General features: G+C 34.2%; 1 protein-coding gene across 3 annotated transcripts in view; it reads left to right on the forward strand.

The window, feature by feature from the left end:
* Positions 1-17,365, forward strand: part of Col21a1 (collagen, type XXI, alpha 1) — a 192,346-nt gene that overhangs the window by 158,699 nt on the left and 16,282 nt on the right. For all 3 annotated transcript variants that reach the window (XM_005377582.2, XM_005377584.2, XM_005377583.1), the window contains exons 18-21: positions 8,539-8,583; positions 10,827-10,880; positions 12,837-12,890; positions 15,847-15,900. In XM_005377582.2, coding sequence (XP_005377639.1) covers positions 8,539-8,583; positions 10,827-10,880; positions 12,837-12,890; positions 15,847-15,900 — 207 coding nt within the window. The remainder of the gene's footprint in view (positions 1-8,538; positions 8,584-10,826; positions 10,881-12,836; positions 12,891-15,846; positions 15,901-17,365) is intronic.

The raw sequence follows: 17,365 nt of genomic DNA on the forward strand, positions 1-17,365 counted from the left end.
TGTCCCCCAATGCTTCCTGAGCTCCCACATAGGGATTTTGTGAGGTGGTTGGGTCATAGACGTGTAATACTGAATCATGTGTGTGATACAGGACCATGGATATGATAACTGGATTAGTTCACTGATCAGATTGGTATAGTTTTGTGTGTGGGTTGGACTCACTGAAAGCATAAGACCCACCCTGGGTGTGAGTGGCACCAACCAAGAGGCTCATAGCTGAATGGAATAAAAAGGGAAAGAAAAGCTCACTGCTGCTGCCTCTTGCTGCCTGCCCTGCCATGGGCTATTTCTCCTCTGTCATGCCTCTCTGCCGTGCTGCCCTACCTTAGAGCCGGACCACTATGGACTGAAACGTCTACAGACTGTGATCTAAAATAATCCATTCCTCCTTTAACTTTGGGGTGTTGGGTGTTTTTTCCTAGCAACAAGGAAGTAACTAAGACAGCAGTGTATATAAAGTCAGCAGCAGTGCACATTAATGTTCTAGACCTTCACATTCATACCCTAGTAAGTCAGTGAGGCTTGCAAAGTAACTTCCAGTCCTGCAAGCTCCAGTCATGGTGTAAGTGGAGATTTTTTATACCATATTTTTACTATACCTTTTACCTATGTTTAGATACACAAGTACTTACATTGTGTTAAGTTGTCTACAGTAATTAGTCCATGAGTGTGCTATACAGTTGTCTGTAGTACATAGTCCATGCATGTGCTGTTCAGTTGTCTGTAGTACATAGTCCATGCATGTGCTGTGCAGTTGTCTGTAGAACATAGTCCATGCATGTGCTGTGCGTAGCCTCAGAGCAATGGGCTTTCCTGTATAGCCTAGATGTGCAGAAGGTTATCCCACCTGGCTTGTGTAAGTACATTCTGATGTTCACTTGATGAAAATGCCTAACACCACATGTTATGACTTATGTCTAGCTGTTCCCCCAAAGCCTCATGTGCTCATAGGTGGGGCTTTTGGGAGTGACTGGGTCACAGATGTGTGATACTAACTAGATCATGGGCATGTGATACTAGGTTAGTTCACTGGTGAGTTTATACCTGGGTGTGATGTTGGGAAGTAAAGCCTGGTGAGAAGAGGTGGATCACTGGGCTTTGCCTGGAGAGAAAGATGTATATCCCTCCTCTCTTGACCCAGCAGTGCTTCTTGCCTGCCAGGCCATGAACTCTTTCTCCTCTTCCATGCTTTCCTACCTTGGAGCCAGCCCACTATGAACTGAAAGCTGTGTAAACTGTGAACCAGAGTCAACTTTTCCTCTTTTAACATCTGAGTTGTGGGTACCATATCTCAGCAATGAGCAAGTAACTAAGAGCACCTTTTTCAGAACATATCCCTGCGATTACTTGAAATATGTCTATTATTTAACAGAAACAAATCTCTCTTGTAAAACAAAAACTCATGCAGTTGGGGGAGATTATACTTGTTTATATGAAAGATAGATAAATCCTCACAAAGATAGGAATTAGACATTTACATATGTGTGTTTTATTAGAACTTCAACTTTAACACAATTTTTAGGTTACTAATTTTTCTAGAAAATTTTACATAGCATTTTAAAATGGAACAATTTAAATTATAGAGCTGATCTATTACCATTTTTACTTTGAAAAATTTAATTCTTTTGAGGTAGGGTCTCACTAAGTAGTTTAGGCTGTCCTCAAACTCATAGTGATCTTCTGGCCTCAGCTTCCTGAAGGCTGGGATTACAGGCATCCATCACTATGCCTGGTCTGGAAAATTTAATTTCTACTACAGTGAAAAGATGCAAGAAAATGCTGCTGAGCAAAGCTAAGATTATGCATGACAAATTGTTAACTCTTGTCTCAAAGAAAGTGATTCTTAAGAACAGTATTGTCCTTTCTTAGAAAAATATTAATGCCTTTGTCCAACACAGTGTGTTTAACCATGTCTGAAAATTATTTTCAAGAATTACCTGCTGAGGCATGAAAACTAAGCAATTAGGGCCAAGCAGTGAGTTGTAGTAGGAGCCTGCTGACAATAATGTTTGAATCTGCAGTATAATCCTTTCTTATTTTTCTGTTCTTTTACTAAATGATAGCCACAATCTTTAATACCTTTACATTTTTATTTTGAAAGATCAGTGTTTGACAATTGATACAGTTTCTTGGATGACATAAGTGTGAAGAGGAAAAAGCCTTTAGGTACTCTTTCAGATTTTGTTAAGAGAAGAAAATTGTGTGTGCCTTTTGTCATCAATTATATATTATATCTTAGTTATGTTTACTTGTATTTATCATTTATTCTGCTTTTTATCTAATTTGTCTTTACTCAAAAATGATAATATTGTAAATTAGAAAGTTTGCCTTTACTTAGCGAGATCCCATTCCCAAGACAACTGTTATCCATGTAATGAGATGCTTTCTAAATGTTTATTACACAGACCAATACATAAATATATGTATACATTTTTGAAATTAAAAATCAGATGAAAAAACATTTTGAACTTTAGCTTAAATTTCACCATATCAGACCATAAGAATATAAAGTCTATCTCATTGCATTTAGACGATACCATGTTGTATTCTCTCCTGTTGTTCATACTTGAGAAGGGCTTGACCACTACTTCTGTCTTTAAAGATGGAGCATCAAGGCCATGAACCAAAGGATGTGGTGGTCTGCATACCTGCAAACAAACTTTCTGCATAAGTTTGAGGTCATTCACAATGACCTCAGTATTATATGGAAAGGCGCTCAATTTTACAGTAACTGGAAAGAGCAGGAAATAAATTCTTTCTTAGAGACTCCAGAAAGGAGCATAGCTCCTCAGGTCCTTTCAGTTTAGGCCTGTGAGCACCATGCTAGACATCTTACCTCCGAGCTGCGAGATGACAAATAGGTGTGCCCTTAAGGCACTAAGTGCAGTTAGTTATTGATCAACAGAAAACGAATGTAATTTACTTTAAATATTTTACTTTGATGCTTATTAGTCTACCTCGTTTTTAAGGAGAAAAAAATGGGAATATACATTACAAAAGCAAGAAAATTCACAATGACCTCAGTTATGCAGAAAGTAGTGCAAAAATTTAAATGAAATAGTATATATGTTTTTTTATTTCAAAAATATATATGTTATAACCCTAGTGGCATATATGTGTCCTTTCAGCATGGTGGGAGGTCTGAGGCGGGTTCATTGCAAGTTCAAGGCCAGCCTGGACAAACTAAAGAGACCCTGCCTCAAAAAATAGGTTATAAATAAATGACATAAAGAAGATATGAAATTATATATAATTTTAAATATTTAATTATTTACTTTTTAACATATCAATTAGTTAAGATTAAAATTCTTCCATTAGTTTATTTTCTTCATAAAACTAGCTTCATTCTTGATTTTCTTTATTGATAGGATTTTAATTGCATCTTCAATTTTATTGATTAATATTGGTTTATTTGGGATTTTTATATCTTCTTGATTTGGCTTTGGTAATTCATATTTATCTAGGAATCTGTCCATTTCTTCTGGATTCTCCATCCAATTAGAATAAAAGTTCTCAAAGTAGATATTAATTATCTTCTGGATTCTGCAGGGTCCATTGTGATTTCACTGTTTTCATTCCTAATTGCATAGATTTGAGTCATTTAATCTTTCAAAGAACCAACTCTTTGATTCATTGATTCTTTGTATTATTCCTAACTTGATGTTTTAAAACTATTTTTTTGAATAATATTAATGCTATGAGATTTGTAAAAATACATTTTTCAGATTTCTCTAGAAAATGGTATAACTGTGATTTCAGCAACTGGGTCATCTGTAAAGTTTTTTTAAATACTCAGTTTTAGTTTTCTTCTTGGAGCTTTGCAAAAGTTTGTTTGCAGGTATGCAGTACAATCCACACACCCTGACAAGCTCACAGCCCATTTTAGGACAACTTTGGTATTATTTTGGAATGTTATCTTTCATCAGTTTTCAGCTTCTGACTGTAGGAACACACACGTTGCTTTTAACTCACTGGTAGTTTTCATGTGGATTTCAGTCTGCATGCTGCGATAAAGGGGCAGGTTATTTTTCTAGACCTTTTTGGCTATGCTGCATTTACATGGGTGTCCCAAAAGGTGATAGTGCATGACCTGAGTGTCTTCATCTGGTCCTTGAGGGATTGTCCTCTTCCTTCTCTGAGTTTTCAGGTGTAATTTTAGTTTGAAAAATTTTTATCTTTTTGTCTTCTCCTGAAAAATGATGTTTCCAAAATAGTAGCATTGTTTAGGTTATCTTGATTTAAAAATAAAATGTTAAAGTGCCTTTAGCTGTGCAGGAGACACACCAAAAAGAAGAAGTAACTGCATATGGCAAACACTCTTTCCTTCATGTGCTAGCCTTGGTCTTTCTCTGTAACTTACAATGTCAAACTGGTGACACGTTCTTCTGTATGTAAACATGAGTGGCCCCTAAGTGTTGACAGTGAATCTCTAGTCCCATGTATGTCCTTCCCTGTAGGCCGGAGTGAAAAAGTTTATCCACTATTCTTAAATTATATTTTCCCCTTAAACATTAGAGTAAAACTGGGAATTTCCTTATTAATGGTTTATTGCAAGTTCTTACATATTAGTTTCATTCAGGTCTGGCCACTGTGATTGTGAGTTACTTTTCTTCATGGTTATCTGACCACACACCAATCTGTTGTGTATCATTTATAATGTAATGTTACTCAGTGTGGAAATAAAAAATGGAATGAAAAAAAATTGGGTTCAAATGCAAGTGTATTTGAAGCTCTGGATCATATTTTCAGCAAATGGTGATGGAATATATTTAAAAGTCAAAAGGCATTGCAGTACTATTCTGTGACCAAAGTCAGCCACACCTAAAGAGGCAGAAAACAATAAATGAAGGGCAGTGCAAAAGTGTTGTCTGCGCCACCACCACCAGGATCACTCTGCGTGCAGCGGAAGCCTTTAGCAGTGAGGGTAGGGAAAGTAAGATCGAAAGGAAAAGGTCATTGTCAAAATAGAGAAAGAGGACAAAATTGGATACACAGAGCATTCATCTAATTCACAATTGTCAAAACTCAGGATATGAAAAGACAGTTATAAAAATTCACTCATTATAATGTCACTGCTAAGGTAAGCCCTTGTGAAAGGACTTAAGGTACGAACTCGTGAAGTTAGCTGATAGAAGTGCCGACCCCATAAGCTAAGTCTCCTTACTTTACCCATCTCCGGCGAGGGGGCGTTGCAGAGACTTCTTTGTTGGCCAACTGGCTTGGGACACATCAGCCTCTCGGGTATGGGTGGCTGACTGCAGGGTCTACATTTATCTGCTTCATACTTTTCCCAAATAATCATATTGTAAACTTACCTAGTAAGAATGAGACTTGCAGCATACATGTTTTTTCCTTCATTCACACTAAGAATAAACAAATCACTTCTTGCAATAATAGAAGAAAATATATAATATGGTACTAATATTTTGATAACTGTGTACTATTAAACACCTTTCCCATTGTGTGTGAAGCTCAAACAGTATAATATAAAAACGATTACTCGAGTATATGATCTAGTGTATTGAAAATTTCACATTGCTTAAAAGATTTGATCCAACATAGTCCAGCAGTAGGAGTGAGGTAAATACCTGTATTTCATTTGGAAATAATAATGTGACATTTTGTTGTTTTAAGTTATATGTAGGAGACACATTATGTTCATTATAATGTAGTCTCTAGGAAACAGGCCAAAGCTTATGCTCTAAAGTATGTTTCTAATTGTAATAACTTATTTATTACACAGCAATAGTTTAAATGGTTACAGAGACTCTTCTAGAATATTTTTTTCCTGTCAGCATTGTTTCACCATAATATTATGCAGAATTTTCCAGTTGACTTTCTGCTTTTCCTCAAACCCAAACTGCAATCACAGAAGTGGAGGAAATATGCCCATTTATTCTTACAAAAATGCTTGTTTCGGTCTTACACATCTTCACAGTTGCTTAAACCCAAAACCACGCAGAGTGAAAGTAAAACATCAAATAGTTTTCTCAGAAAAATGTTCATTCTATGAAGTAATTGTTATTAAATACTTTTGGATCAACAAACTGGTAACTTTAAGATGGTATTAAATGATATTTCTGCTCATATAAATTCGGCAAACTTTTGTCAATTTCAGTACATGTCTGGAGAGTCCAGGAAAGTATTATCTAGAGAAATTTTATTGACTAATACAGTAATGAATGATTCCAGTTCTTAATAGTCTTTTATTCTGTTTGCCTATTTTATTAGCTTGCCATGAATTGCTTATCTAAATCAGTTTTCCATTTTTAATATTGTGTAGTACTTAATATGCCTTTACTTGGTATTTGTAAAAGGAGTAATAATTTTTAGCATAATTTGGTATAGAAAATATTATGATTCATTTTGATATTTATGAAGTATGTATTACTTTTTGACAATTTGAGGGGATAGACAATAAGTAAGTGTATCTTCTTTTTCTGATTTAGAACATCCCTAAAATTATCTTAATATATCATAAGTTGAAATGATATTAAGATTTCTAGCTATGAGCTGATACAGGTCAAACTCAGAATAATTCAAATCAATGCTGCCAAGTCGGGAAGTGAACTGTGGGAAAGAGGCTCTCAAGGCGTCCTGGGACGCAGACGTCAGGGTGCTGTACATGGTGCTCCAACATAACATCTGTTCTCTGGGGTGTGGATTTGCTGAGGCTGGGGCGGGGTGTGGCACCAGCAGGACAGGTGAGGTGTCTGTGGCTCAGTCCAGCCGATATCGTAGATTGTGGAAGGGCACAGACTAGAAAACTGACGGAGCCCGAGTAATAAAAGACTCCAGGCAGCAGTTCAGCTGCTCAGGCTGACAGTGTCATGGCCCCTACAGGTTTCCTTTAGGGCCTGGGGCCAGCGGCTTCACACTGGCAAAATTGCACCCGTTTTCCAGCATAAAACAAATATGACCGCCTTGCTTCTGGTAATATTTTACAGACACATTTTAATTAAGTTCAAAACTTAGTCTACACTTACAGTGAATTTATATGTGTGGGTGTGTTTTGCGTGTGCATGAATGGGGGGTACTCTTATTCTGAACAATTTAAATTAGGGCCTTATTTTGAACAATGTTTTTGAGAATTGATTGCTTTGAAAATGTGCATCTTTCTTCCTGTGAATAGAATTTGTCTTAGTCTATTTTCTTGATACTCTTATCACAGTGATTTGCTTTAAGTTTTGGAAAGCTTGTTGAATATTCTGTGCTCGTTTGAATTTTTAATTTATATTGTTTTATATTATTCTTTAGTTAATGTATTTACTAAGGCTTGTCTTTTCAGTTAGATTGTGTTGATAGTAATTGCTCAAACACAGATTTTGTTTTCTGCTAGGGTGTTGTGAAGCGGCAAATCAAACTGAAGTCTAAGTTAAGATTCTAAAACTAGAACTTTGCCTTTGTGTCATGTACATATAAGTGTGGGTAAAGACTGACCGAACTTGAATTCATAATGGTAGATCATTCTGTAGTAAAAGATACTTAATCTTGAGAGTGGCAGCTCTCTCATATTTCCTGATATTTAAGAGTATTTCTATTCTTTGAAGCCTTTGACAGTACATAAGTCTTGAGGACATACTTTAGTGAGCCAAGTTCCTTATTTTTTAAATAGCTTCTTCTGCTAGAAAGGCAATACATATGTGTAAAAATATTTATTTTAGCTGGAATATAAAAGTAGCTAAGAAAAATGAACCAGAAGTTAAAATTGGTTGCAGCATCACCGTTTGTTGTACTAAATGATCATTTGCATAAATGCAGTGAATGGTTGGCAACAGGACTGCTTTCCCACCACCTAATGCACCAGTTAATTCTTAACTTGATAATGGTAGCGTTAATTTTCTCTGAATCTTGCTAGAGAGCTCCTGCCTTCAGATTGAGCCGTGTGTAAGTGCTATTTTGTGCATAATTGTGTCTACACAGTGTGGTCTGCATATCCTTCATGATCACACCAACAGGGAGTCATTAGGAAAAAGACCGCCATAGTGTACATAAGTGGTTAGATTCCAGGATGTTTTACGGTTCAGGTTGGAAGAAATTATTGAGTTTCTTTAATTTCTAATTAAAGATGTACTATTGTGAGAACTTTTGGAACTGCTGTACTAAACCTAAATTCATATTACTTGACAGCCCTTCTTACATTATTCATTATAAGTAAAATAAAGATGAGTATACACCGAACCATAGTTCTGATTTATTTTACCATTTATGTTGGCCTAAAGGAAGAACCAAGATTTAATTTTTTCCTAGCTTTGTCTTTTTAAACTTTTAAAGTTTTAAGTATCAGTAGATGTTCATACAATATTGAATCTCATATATGGTACCTTATACAAAATTGGATTGTTGTAAAAAGTGTTACGTTGTAGTATGTATAACAAACATTTAAATTAAACATTGTTTACAAGCTATATGTATGTATATATATACATAGTCTTAAAGTATGCACATTTACAAATCACATTAACTTCAGTTATTGCTGATTCTTCTTTCATGATGCAGTTTATAATTTTTAAATTAACATGTATTTTATTTTTTTAGGGAATTCCAGGATTTCCTGGAAACCAAGGTTTGATGGGACAGAAGGTTAGTATTAATGAGATCTGAAAGACCTGGGCCTGGATATACTTATTGGAGGAGTAAAGTGGTGATGAATTGTTACCTTCACATAAAGCACATTATTTACAACATTCATAGTAACCATTACCTGTTCAATATTACATAATTTCAGAAAATGTTAGTTTTCATTGTTTTTGTTTTATTTAGGTAACATTAATTTGTATTTAAATATATATGTATACTATTTTACTTCATTACTGTTCTGTGTTGTGCTCTGAGATTAACATTTTAAAAAAATTTACTTCCTGAATGTATTTTAAAATATTCTTTTAATACAAGTATCTTGATAATAAACTTTTAAGTGTTTAATTAAGTACAAATTTCTTTATTTATTTTTTTTTTTTTTTGGTTTTTCTCCGGTACCAGGAACCGAACTCACGACCTTGCGCTTGCCAAGCAGGCGCTTTTTGCCGCTGAGCTAAACCCCCAGCCCCCAAATTTCTTTATTTTATTCTTAGTTTTAAAAGATAATTTTGTAGCATGGCACTTGGGGTTACTATTTTCTCTTAATGCACTGGTAGTTTCTTTCCATTGTTTTCTGACTTTCATTGTTTAACCCTAAAAATCTGTTGTCATTCTAACTATCATTGTTCAATAAGTGATCTATTCCTTTCTTTTGGATTTTTTAAAAAGTATTTTTATTTGTAGTGTTCGTAAGTTCAATAAAAAGGATCTAGTTATGGATTTTTCTTTACTCATCTGGCTAAGAATTAAGTTTGCTTCCTGGTTTTCTAGAATTGTTTCTGTTAATTCTGGAAAAATATCAGCCATTATCTCTATATTACTTCTAGTTTATTCCTTTTGGAATATTTTATTTCTCACAGTTTCAATTCCTGTATCTCTTAATGACATCTTTATATTTTCATATCTTTGATTCTGTCTTCCATTCAGGTTAAATTATTAGGATATAGTTTCTATTTACTTACTCATTCTTTGTTGTTTTTAACCTGGTGTCTAATGCATCAATTGATTTAAAAAATATAAACAAGCTAGATACAGTGCAATATTTCTAATTAAAGCATTTAGGAGACTGAGGCAGGAGGATCATGAGTTCAAGACCTGCCTGGGTTACATAATGGTCTAGACTAGATAGTGAAACCCTATATATATATTTTTATTTTTGTTATTTCTAGTTTTTAAAACAATATCTTTTTGAGTTTTTGTTCTTCTTGTACTTTCAGTTTCAATAATAATTTATACTTCCATTTTTTAACTTTTAAATGTCTCATCTATAATTCTTATATGTAGGTATCATATATAGTTCTATTTCTAACAGTACCAATATTTCTAATTGTCTATTTCTAATTACCAATTTGTAATTTGTTACTGCCATGGTGTCTCAGACCTGTCACTTGCTGTCTCTTGTTTCTTTGCTGCTGATTGTGAATTCATTGCTACGTCTCAATTTTGTAGAAGGTTTTGGCATAACTGGTTAGTGGAGAGCTGATTTGTGGTAGCCATAGGTATCATTTGAGCCCCCTTTTGAAATCCTGAGTTGATGTAGGCATTAAAGCATTCTGCTTTCTCCCTATGGTTAGCCAGAGTTCAATTTCCTAATAACTGAATATGTACCCTAATCCCTTTCTGGGTCCTGCATGTTTACCTTTACATGATTTCTGCATAGTACCAAATGCTCAGATGTATAGCTCCAACCTAGATTATATATTTTTTAACTGGGACATCACTGAATATTTCCCCTACTGCTTAGAATATCAACACTCACTCACAGAGGGGTTTTCTTCAGGGTTTTTGTTCTAAATTTAATATCCCTTAGAATACCTAGTCAGTCACAATCCCAGAAGCAATAGTCTAAATTCTATTATTCTAACTCTCATTTTATTTGCTAATCTATATTCACTACCATAGCTCTTAAGCTGTGTGAGAAATGAATTTTTTACTTGTTTTCCTTGTTATGTATCACCAAGGGTCTGAGCCTCTAGGTCTTCCATTGGTAAAATGGCAAGTGTCACTACAGGTTTCACAACGGGAATGTTGGACTGATTCTGCGGGGTCTCGACCCAGGTGTTTTAGGTGCTGAATTTCTGGTTTTCCTGTTTTACTTTGCTTCTTTCTTGCAGTAAAGAAGTGAAAGCAGATAAATTGGGGGTGATTGATGTGGAATTTTCATTGTATAGTTCTTTGATAAAATAATTTTGAGAGTGAATTGATAATGTAGAAGTTTTAAATTTGATCTGCATTTTATTTTTTAGGGTGAAATTGGGCCTCCAGGACCAGTAGGAAAGAAAGGAGCCCCAGGATTGCCAGTATGTTAAAGTCATTATTGTGAGGGTGTTTGCAGTGTTGTTATTATGTACAAGGAGTTTGTATCATGGAGTTCACAGAGCTGTTCAAGATATAACAGTGACATTTTTGAACTACACAAATTTCATCCACTTGTATTTAAAACATTATATTTATTTCCATTTTTCTAGAAGAGTCAGGATTCCTCAGACCCTCAAAAAGTTGCCCATTCAAATAAAAGTTACAGCCCCTTACTGTAGATAAATACAAAAATCAATGGAGTAGATACTCATTAAAAAGAATACCAACTACACCGAAATAGTAGAAAACTCAATGAGTACTCTTTTTTACTTGTAAAATATTTATAACTTATTATACTTATGAAGAATACATTCATATGAGGAAGAATACAAAAATTCTAAATCAGTGAATGAGTTATTTTAGAAAATTTAGGAGTACAGGAGACATATATGAATTTTTTACTTGTTTTCCTTGATATTAAAAACTATGTAAATCTAATCATGCATGTGCAAGATTTCAAAAATGTTTTAAATTTATTGCCAGAAGTGATATTGATTTTAATATTTGAATCAAACTACCCATCATGATTTTCATATTTGAAAACTTGTGACTCAGTTATGAACAATAGATGTTAAAAATAGACATTTTACCTAGTGCTTAGTGAACTAGTTTGCGAATTTTGCATCCAACGGTATATAAGGAAAATAGCCATTAATATGAATTTAAGTTTGAGGACATTGAAATGAAAAAAATTTTCCCCTTCAAAACAAAATAGTCTCCTCTATTTCATAATCACTAAAAATTATTTAGGAATGAGAATAATTAATTAAATTTGGTCACAAATATCTAACTTTGTCTCCAGAAAAGAAAGTTATTGGTTAGTGTTCATTGTACTTTAATAATATATATACTGAAGATTTTAAATATTTTATCTGCTTGCTATGAACTAGTATATTTCATGTTATTACAGTATCATGCCAAGTTAATAGCAAAGCATTGTAGTAGTGACATGATATTTTAAATATGACCATACTGAGACTATGTTTTCTGGTATCATGTATTGTGTTCTGATTTTCTTTTGTACACATCACATTTCTTTGTTGAAGTATTACATATATGTGTGTATATATGTATATATATATAGAAAGAGAGAGAAAGAATGCTTATGTAATCTTAAAGTAGAAATAAATATAGTATATACTATAATATTTAGATATATAATATATGTATATAATTAGTTATAATAGAATATAAATTAAACCAGGTCCTACTTGCCATAATCATGTGGTTATTTTATTTTAAATCATATGGTTAGTTAAAAATATAGCTCTTTTGTAACTTGAGGATAGATTATTATAGTCACAAAATTTATTAAGTTATAACTCTTTCAAAGTATTGTTCAAGATAATATAAATTGTACGTGATATCAAAATAATATATATGAAGAAAAGTACTTCCTAGCTCTCATAACAAAACTAAGAACATGGAAAATATATTTTTCTTTATAAATTCATCTTTTACAACTTTCTCATTTGGTGTTTTGTTGGTTTCTTTTTTGAACAATAGAATTATAAGGGCTCTTCTAGCCTTCATTCTATCTTGCATACTTTGATTCCTTTACTGTTCTTTGTTAAGATGATGTGGGGAAATTTACCAAATACTGTATTACTACTCAGTTCATTCATTATTATAAGAGTGTTTATTTTGGAAACACAGGAATACCTTGGCACGTGAGTGCTTCTGCTTGCAACCAATTTGGCAAAATTTTGCGTCCTTTCACAAACTCCCCATTGGGAGACAAATACGGCCACGGCCCTCTGCCCCACACAAACACAAACGCAGCCATCTTCCCCCAAATCATAAAACAAATTAACTTTGTAAACTGAAATGCCACTGTAGATACAATAATTTTGTATTCTTCCGTGAACTGCTGCTGAAATTCCAACTTCAAATTGTAGGGTTTGATGGGAAACCGCGGCCCACCAGGTCAAGCTGGCGCGACAGGATCTAAGGTAAACATGAAGAAGTGGAAAGCTCGAGAACTTCCGCGGTCACAGGGACCTTTCACAGCTCCTGTGACAATTTTAGTCACTTGTAATAGTGTAATCACAGGCAAAAGCTCAGCATATGAAACAGCTAAAATAAAATGGATCCGGTTTAAGCAAGAGAAAAGCCCCGAATTCCCCTTCGGCTGGTCCCTCTCCTCTTTGCGTGTCTCGGGGACCACCCAGGAACACTTACAGCTTCCTGGGGCATGTGGTGCCCAGGGCAGCGACCCCGAGCCCTGAGCGTCTGCAGTTAGAGTAGAAGATGCCACTCACCAAGTTTCCTGTCTGTTTGATATTTGCACTAATTGGGGCACCTGTGAATTTTTCTTTGCAAAATGCTTGTAATAAACTTTGTTAAACTTCAGCTGTTCCCTGGGATAAGGAACATGTCATACTTACTTTTAAATTTAAATAAAAGTAAGGGAAGCAAAAGGAAGTAAAGGATGCTATCAAGTTGTCATCTTTAAGATAAAAATTAATTCTGTGAGAATATAGAATCATGCACTAAGAGAACTACTATTCTTACTTCGATTTGTGGGTCAGTTTACCAATCTCTGTTGTAACATATCCCTGCTTTAGAAACTCAATATATGTTGACTTTGCCTTTTATATCATCTGTAGAAGTTCTAAGTTAAACAAATGTGTTATTTGCATAAGGCAGAAAATAAACCTGGCTAAAGTCAGAAAACTATTCCAAACTATTTAGGAGGTAGATTCTAGGCTAGCCTTCCAAAATGATAGTTTTCTTGTAGAATCATTTGGTCTTGACTGAAATGCAAGATTCATATTTGGGCTAATCTATTCAAATTTTAATTTCTAAAATATTAGAAAAATTTATAAAATTTCATGAGGGCTCAGTGATTTGGGAAAGGTAAGTGCTTTTTCATTGGCTTTGGATCCTTGTGAATATTTGGAATAGCGTGAGTCCTAGTGGCAGGGGCTGTGCAGAGTTGGTCAGAAGCTGTTCTCTCCAAGAAGACATGCTCCTTAATTTCTCAAGGTCATTTGGTAAAAGTTATATACTACAGTGGTCTCTACCATGATTTTCTGAGTGTTCTAATTCTCAAAAATGCAGCCTTAGATTGCATCAGCTTTATCATTATTATTATTATTTATTATTATTATTATTAGCCATATCATACTGTCAGTTCAGGCTGAGCTAGAGGTCAGTTGAATCTTCTGGATTATCCATTAAAGACTTGAGAACAAAGCCTTTGTTTCAGTGTCTATCACATGAGGAGATTCTACTTATTTGTCTAGATAGACATACCCAAACTCTATATCATAGTTTGCCTATGTTAAAATGAATTCCTATGATTTCTTTTCCTACATTTTGCATTTATGCAATGCTTTCATTAAAAATAGACCTAAGGAGAATTACAGCTCTTAAGGTGTAGGTAAAATTATATCTATTAATATTCAAATATTTCAGCTTCTTCCCATGTAGTATATTAAAGTGTTGGAAACTTTTTTTTTTTTTTTTTTTTTTTTTTTTACAAAGAGCCAGATAGTAAATATTTTGGGTTTTAAGGACCATATTACCATTATTACTACCATTGTGTTACTTGCTCTTGTAACATGCAAATATACTTGGACAACGTGTAATGAAAGGGCGTGCGACGTGGCTCTGTTCTGCTAACATTTTATTTCAGAAACGTGTGGGACTGGATTTAGCCCATAGATCTGAGTTAACTGAGTTCTGCGTTAGCATATCCCTGAGAGCTTTATCAACTGTACTTTTGTGAGCTATGCCTCAGTGTCATCAGTAAATGATCTTGCTAGTTTGTGACAAAACAGTTGTACTGTGTAGGGTAGGAATAAAGCTGAAAAGCTGGTAAACTTTAGAAAACTTTCAGCTTAGGAAGTTTGTAAGTTTTTAGGAAGTTTCATATTGTTAAAAACAGCCATGCATGACTTATAGCCTGCTTTTCCTTACTATTGCAGATTTGATTTTATAAAAAAATTTACTATATGGGTTTTGAATATAGTAATGTAATTAAGCCATGTAACTTTGGGCAAGTGTTATCAGTTCTGTGTATTTTAGTCTTAAATACTTCAAGTTCAAATATTACACTCACAGATTTCTTACCATGCGTAGCCTACAGAACTTTTTAAAAGCTGAAATGAAGACTCCTTCGCTTATCAGTGAACTAATAAGTCTTTTACTCACTAGCAAGCCCAGGTTGGCCTACTGGGTTGTCACTGTCCTCCCCTACTATGACGTGTGACACAGCCTGTTCAATTACGGGCTCCTCCCAGGCACGGCTTGTGATTTCAGGTATCAACATGTTTGAAAACTAAAACTACTTTCAGTCATCTCACCTGATTAGACAGTGGTCTCCCCAACCTCTCTCTCTTCTCATTTTTTAAATATACTGCTCTTTTTTCCATGTATGATATTCTTTGCTATGCCAACTTGGTATTATTTTTCATGTTTCTGTTAAGACTGCACTAGAACACTCAGAAACAGTAAAAACTAAATACTTTCTGATTCATGTTTCTTTAAAAAAGCCACTATATATGTGAAGCTCATTTATTCAATTACAAACCACAGATGGGTCATACTGAAGAAGGGAGACCGAGGGGGGTGAGGACCTTAAGCCCATAGGATGCTGCTGAGTACACGGCACCTGCCTGTGACTACAGGAACTGAGCTAGTTACTGCTGTCCCGATGGATTCTGATCTTTTCCTTTTACTAGAAGCCACCAGCTTTCATGCTCACAGAGTTTATTAGTGTGTCAACTCAGTTTCTTGCTTAAAAGAGTTTTCTTATACGTAGTTTTGATGTATAGAGTCTAATTCTCAAATAATTTTAAAGGTGAAAATACGTTATTTAAAGTGATTCCCTTAAGCATCTGCATCAAGTACATTATCACTAATTTATTTTTACTAATTCACATCATTTTGGTACATTGGCAGGGGAGCAAAGGTGAACCTGGACTTCAGGGGCTCCCTGGGGCTACTGGGCTCAAGGTAAGTGTGGTTGGGTGTATTGGAAACACTGTCAAAGAATTACAACATACACTGCCTTCATTACTTAGGAAAATTCTCATTTTGTATCCTGTAAGAAAAAAATAAATGAAATTAACAATTATGTGTATAAAAATTAAGGTACATGAAAGGAAATGGTCAATTCAGGGTTACTTTTTATTTTTAGGTAATATGTCATTGAGGAAAAAAGATATGACATATTCTCTGCCTTGAGTTTTCTAGAAATGATAAAGGAGGTACACTAGTGTGAATATATTCTCTCTAGGAGCATATTGTCAATATATTGTTCTGTCTCTTACATATGTATCCTAAATACTGTCAGTGCTTTAAAAAAACTTTTTTGTTCAGAAAAGAAAATCCTTACAGGAGAATGGAGAGTAGGGAAATTGAATTAATATATAATATTCTCTGCACTGGAAACAGCTCAAGAATTTATTTGTGCCAGGTGTGGTGGCATATGCCTGTAATCCCAACACTTGGGAAGCTGAAGCAGAAAGATCATTGTGAGTTCAAAACCAACCTGGGCTACAAAGTGAGCAGAAAGATCATTGTGAGTTCAAAACCAACCTGGGCTACAAAGTGAGCTTAAGACCAGCCTGAACTGCATAGCAAGACCCTGTCTCAAAAAGTCAAAAAAAAGAAAAAAAAGAATTTATTTGAAGCAATTTATTTATAAGATAATATTATCCCATATTTATAAAAAGTATGATCCTAAATAAAATTAAGTATAAGGATGTGGGTACCAACATTATTGTGAAAATAACTGAAAGTTGGAAAGAAAAACAATGGAAATTTTAATTCATAAAACATAATAAATTGGACTAGGTCTGATGATGCACACTTGTAATCCCAGCACTTGGGAGGCGGAGGCAGGAGAATTACTAAGAGTTCAAGCTCGGCCTGGGCTACAAAGTGAATTCAAAGCCAGGCTGAACTGCATAGTGAAACCCTGTCTCAATAATAATAATAATAATAATAATAATAATAATAATAATAATAGTAAAAATCAAAACAGTTGAATATTCTTCTGTACTTAAAAATCACTGTGAAAGTATGTAATGCCATCTAAATAACTTTACAAGATTAAAAAGCATCATATAGAGTACATTTCATTGATTAAATTGTGTATTTTTGAGTTAGAAAACATATAATGAAATAATAATGAACAGTAAGACTTTCAATACTTTTTATTACTTGTATTTGTTAGTTTTGTAACAAAAGCTCTTTAAGGGACCAGTGTGAAAAAAGAAGTTTTGAAGAGAAAGAAAGTGTTAGCAAACAGACAAACAAGAAGGGATGCTTGTGTTCATTACTTTGACCAAGCAATTGTTTATTTTCTAGTTAAAAAGTATAACACATCACGTATTTATAAAAATTTTAAATATGAATGCTATTAGAATTGTTCAACTGGAAAAAAATTAGGGAAAATACAGAAAATTTTATATGG

The sequence above is a fragment of the Chinchilla lanigera genome, unplaced genomic scaffold (assembly GCF_000276665.1).
Source record: "Chinchilla lanigera isolate Chin_1 unplaced genomic scaffold, ChiLan1.0 scaffold00010, whole genome shotgun sequence".
NCBI classification, from domain to species: Eukaryota; Metazoa; Chordata; class Mammalia; order Rodentia; family Chinchillidae; genus Chinchilla; species Chinchilla lanigera.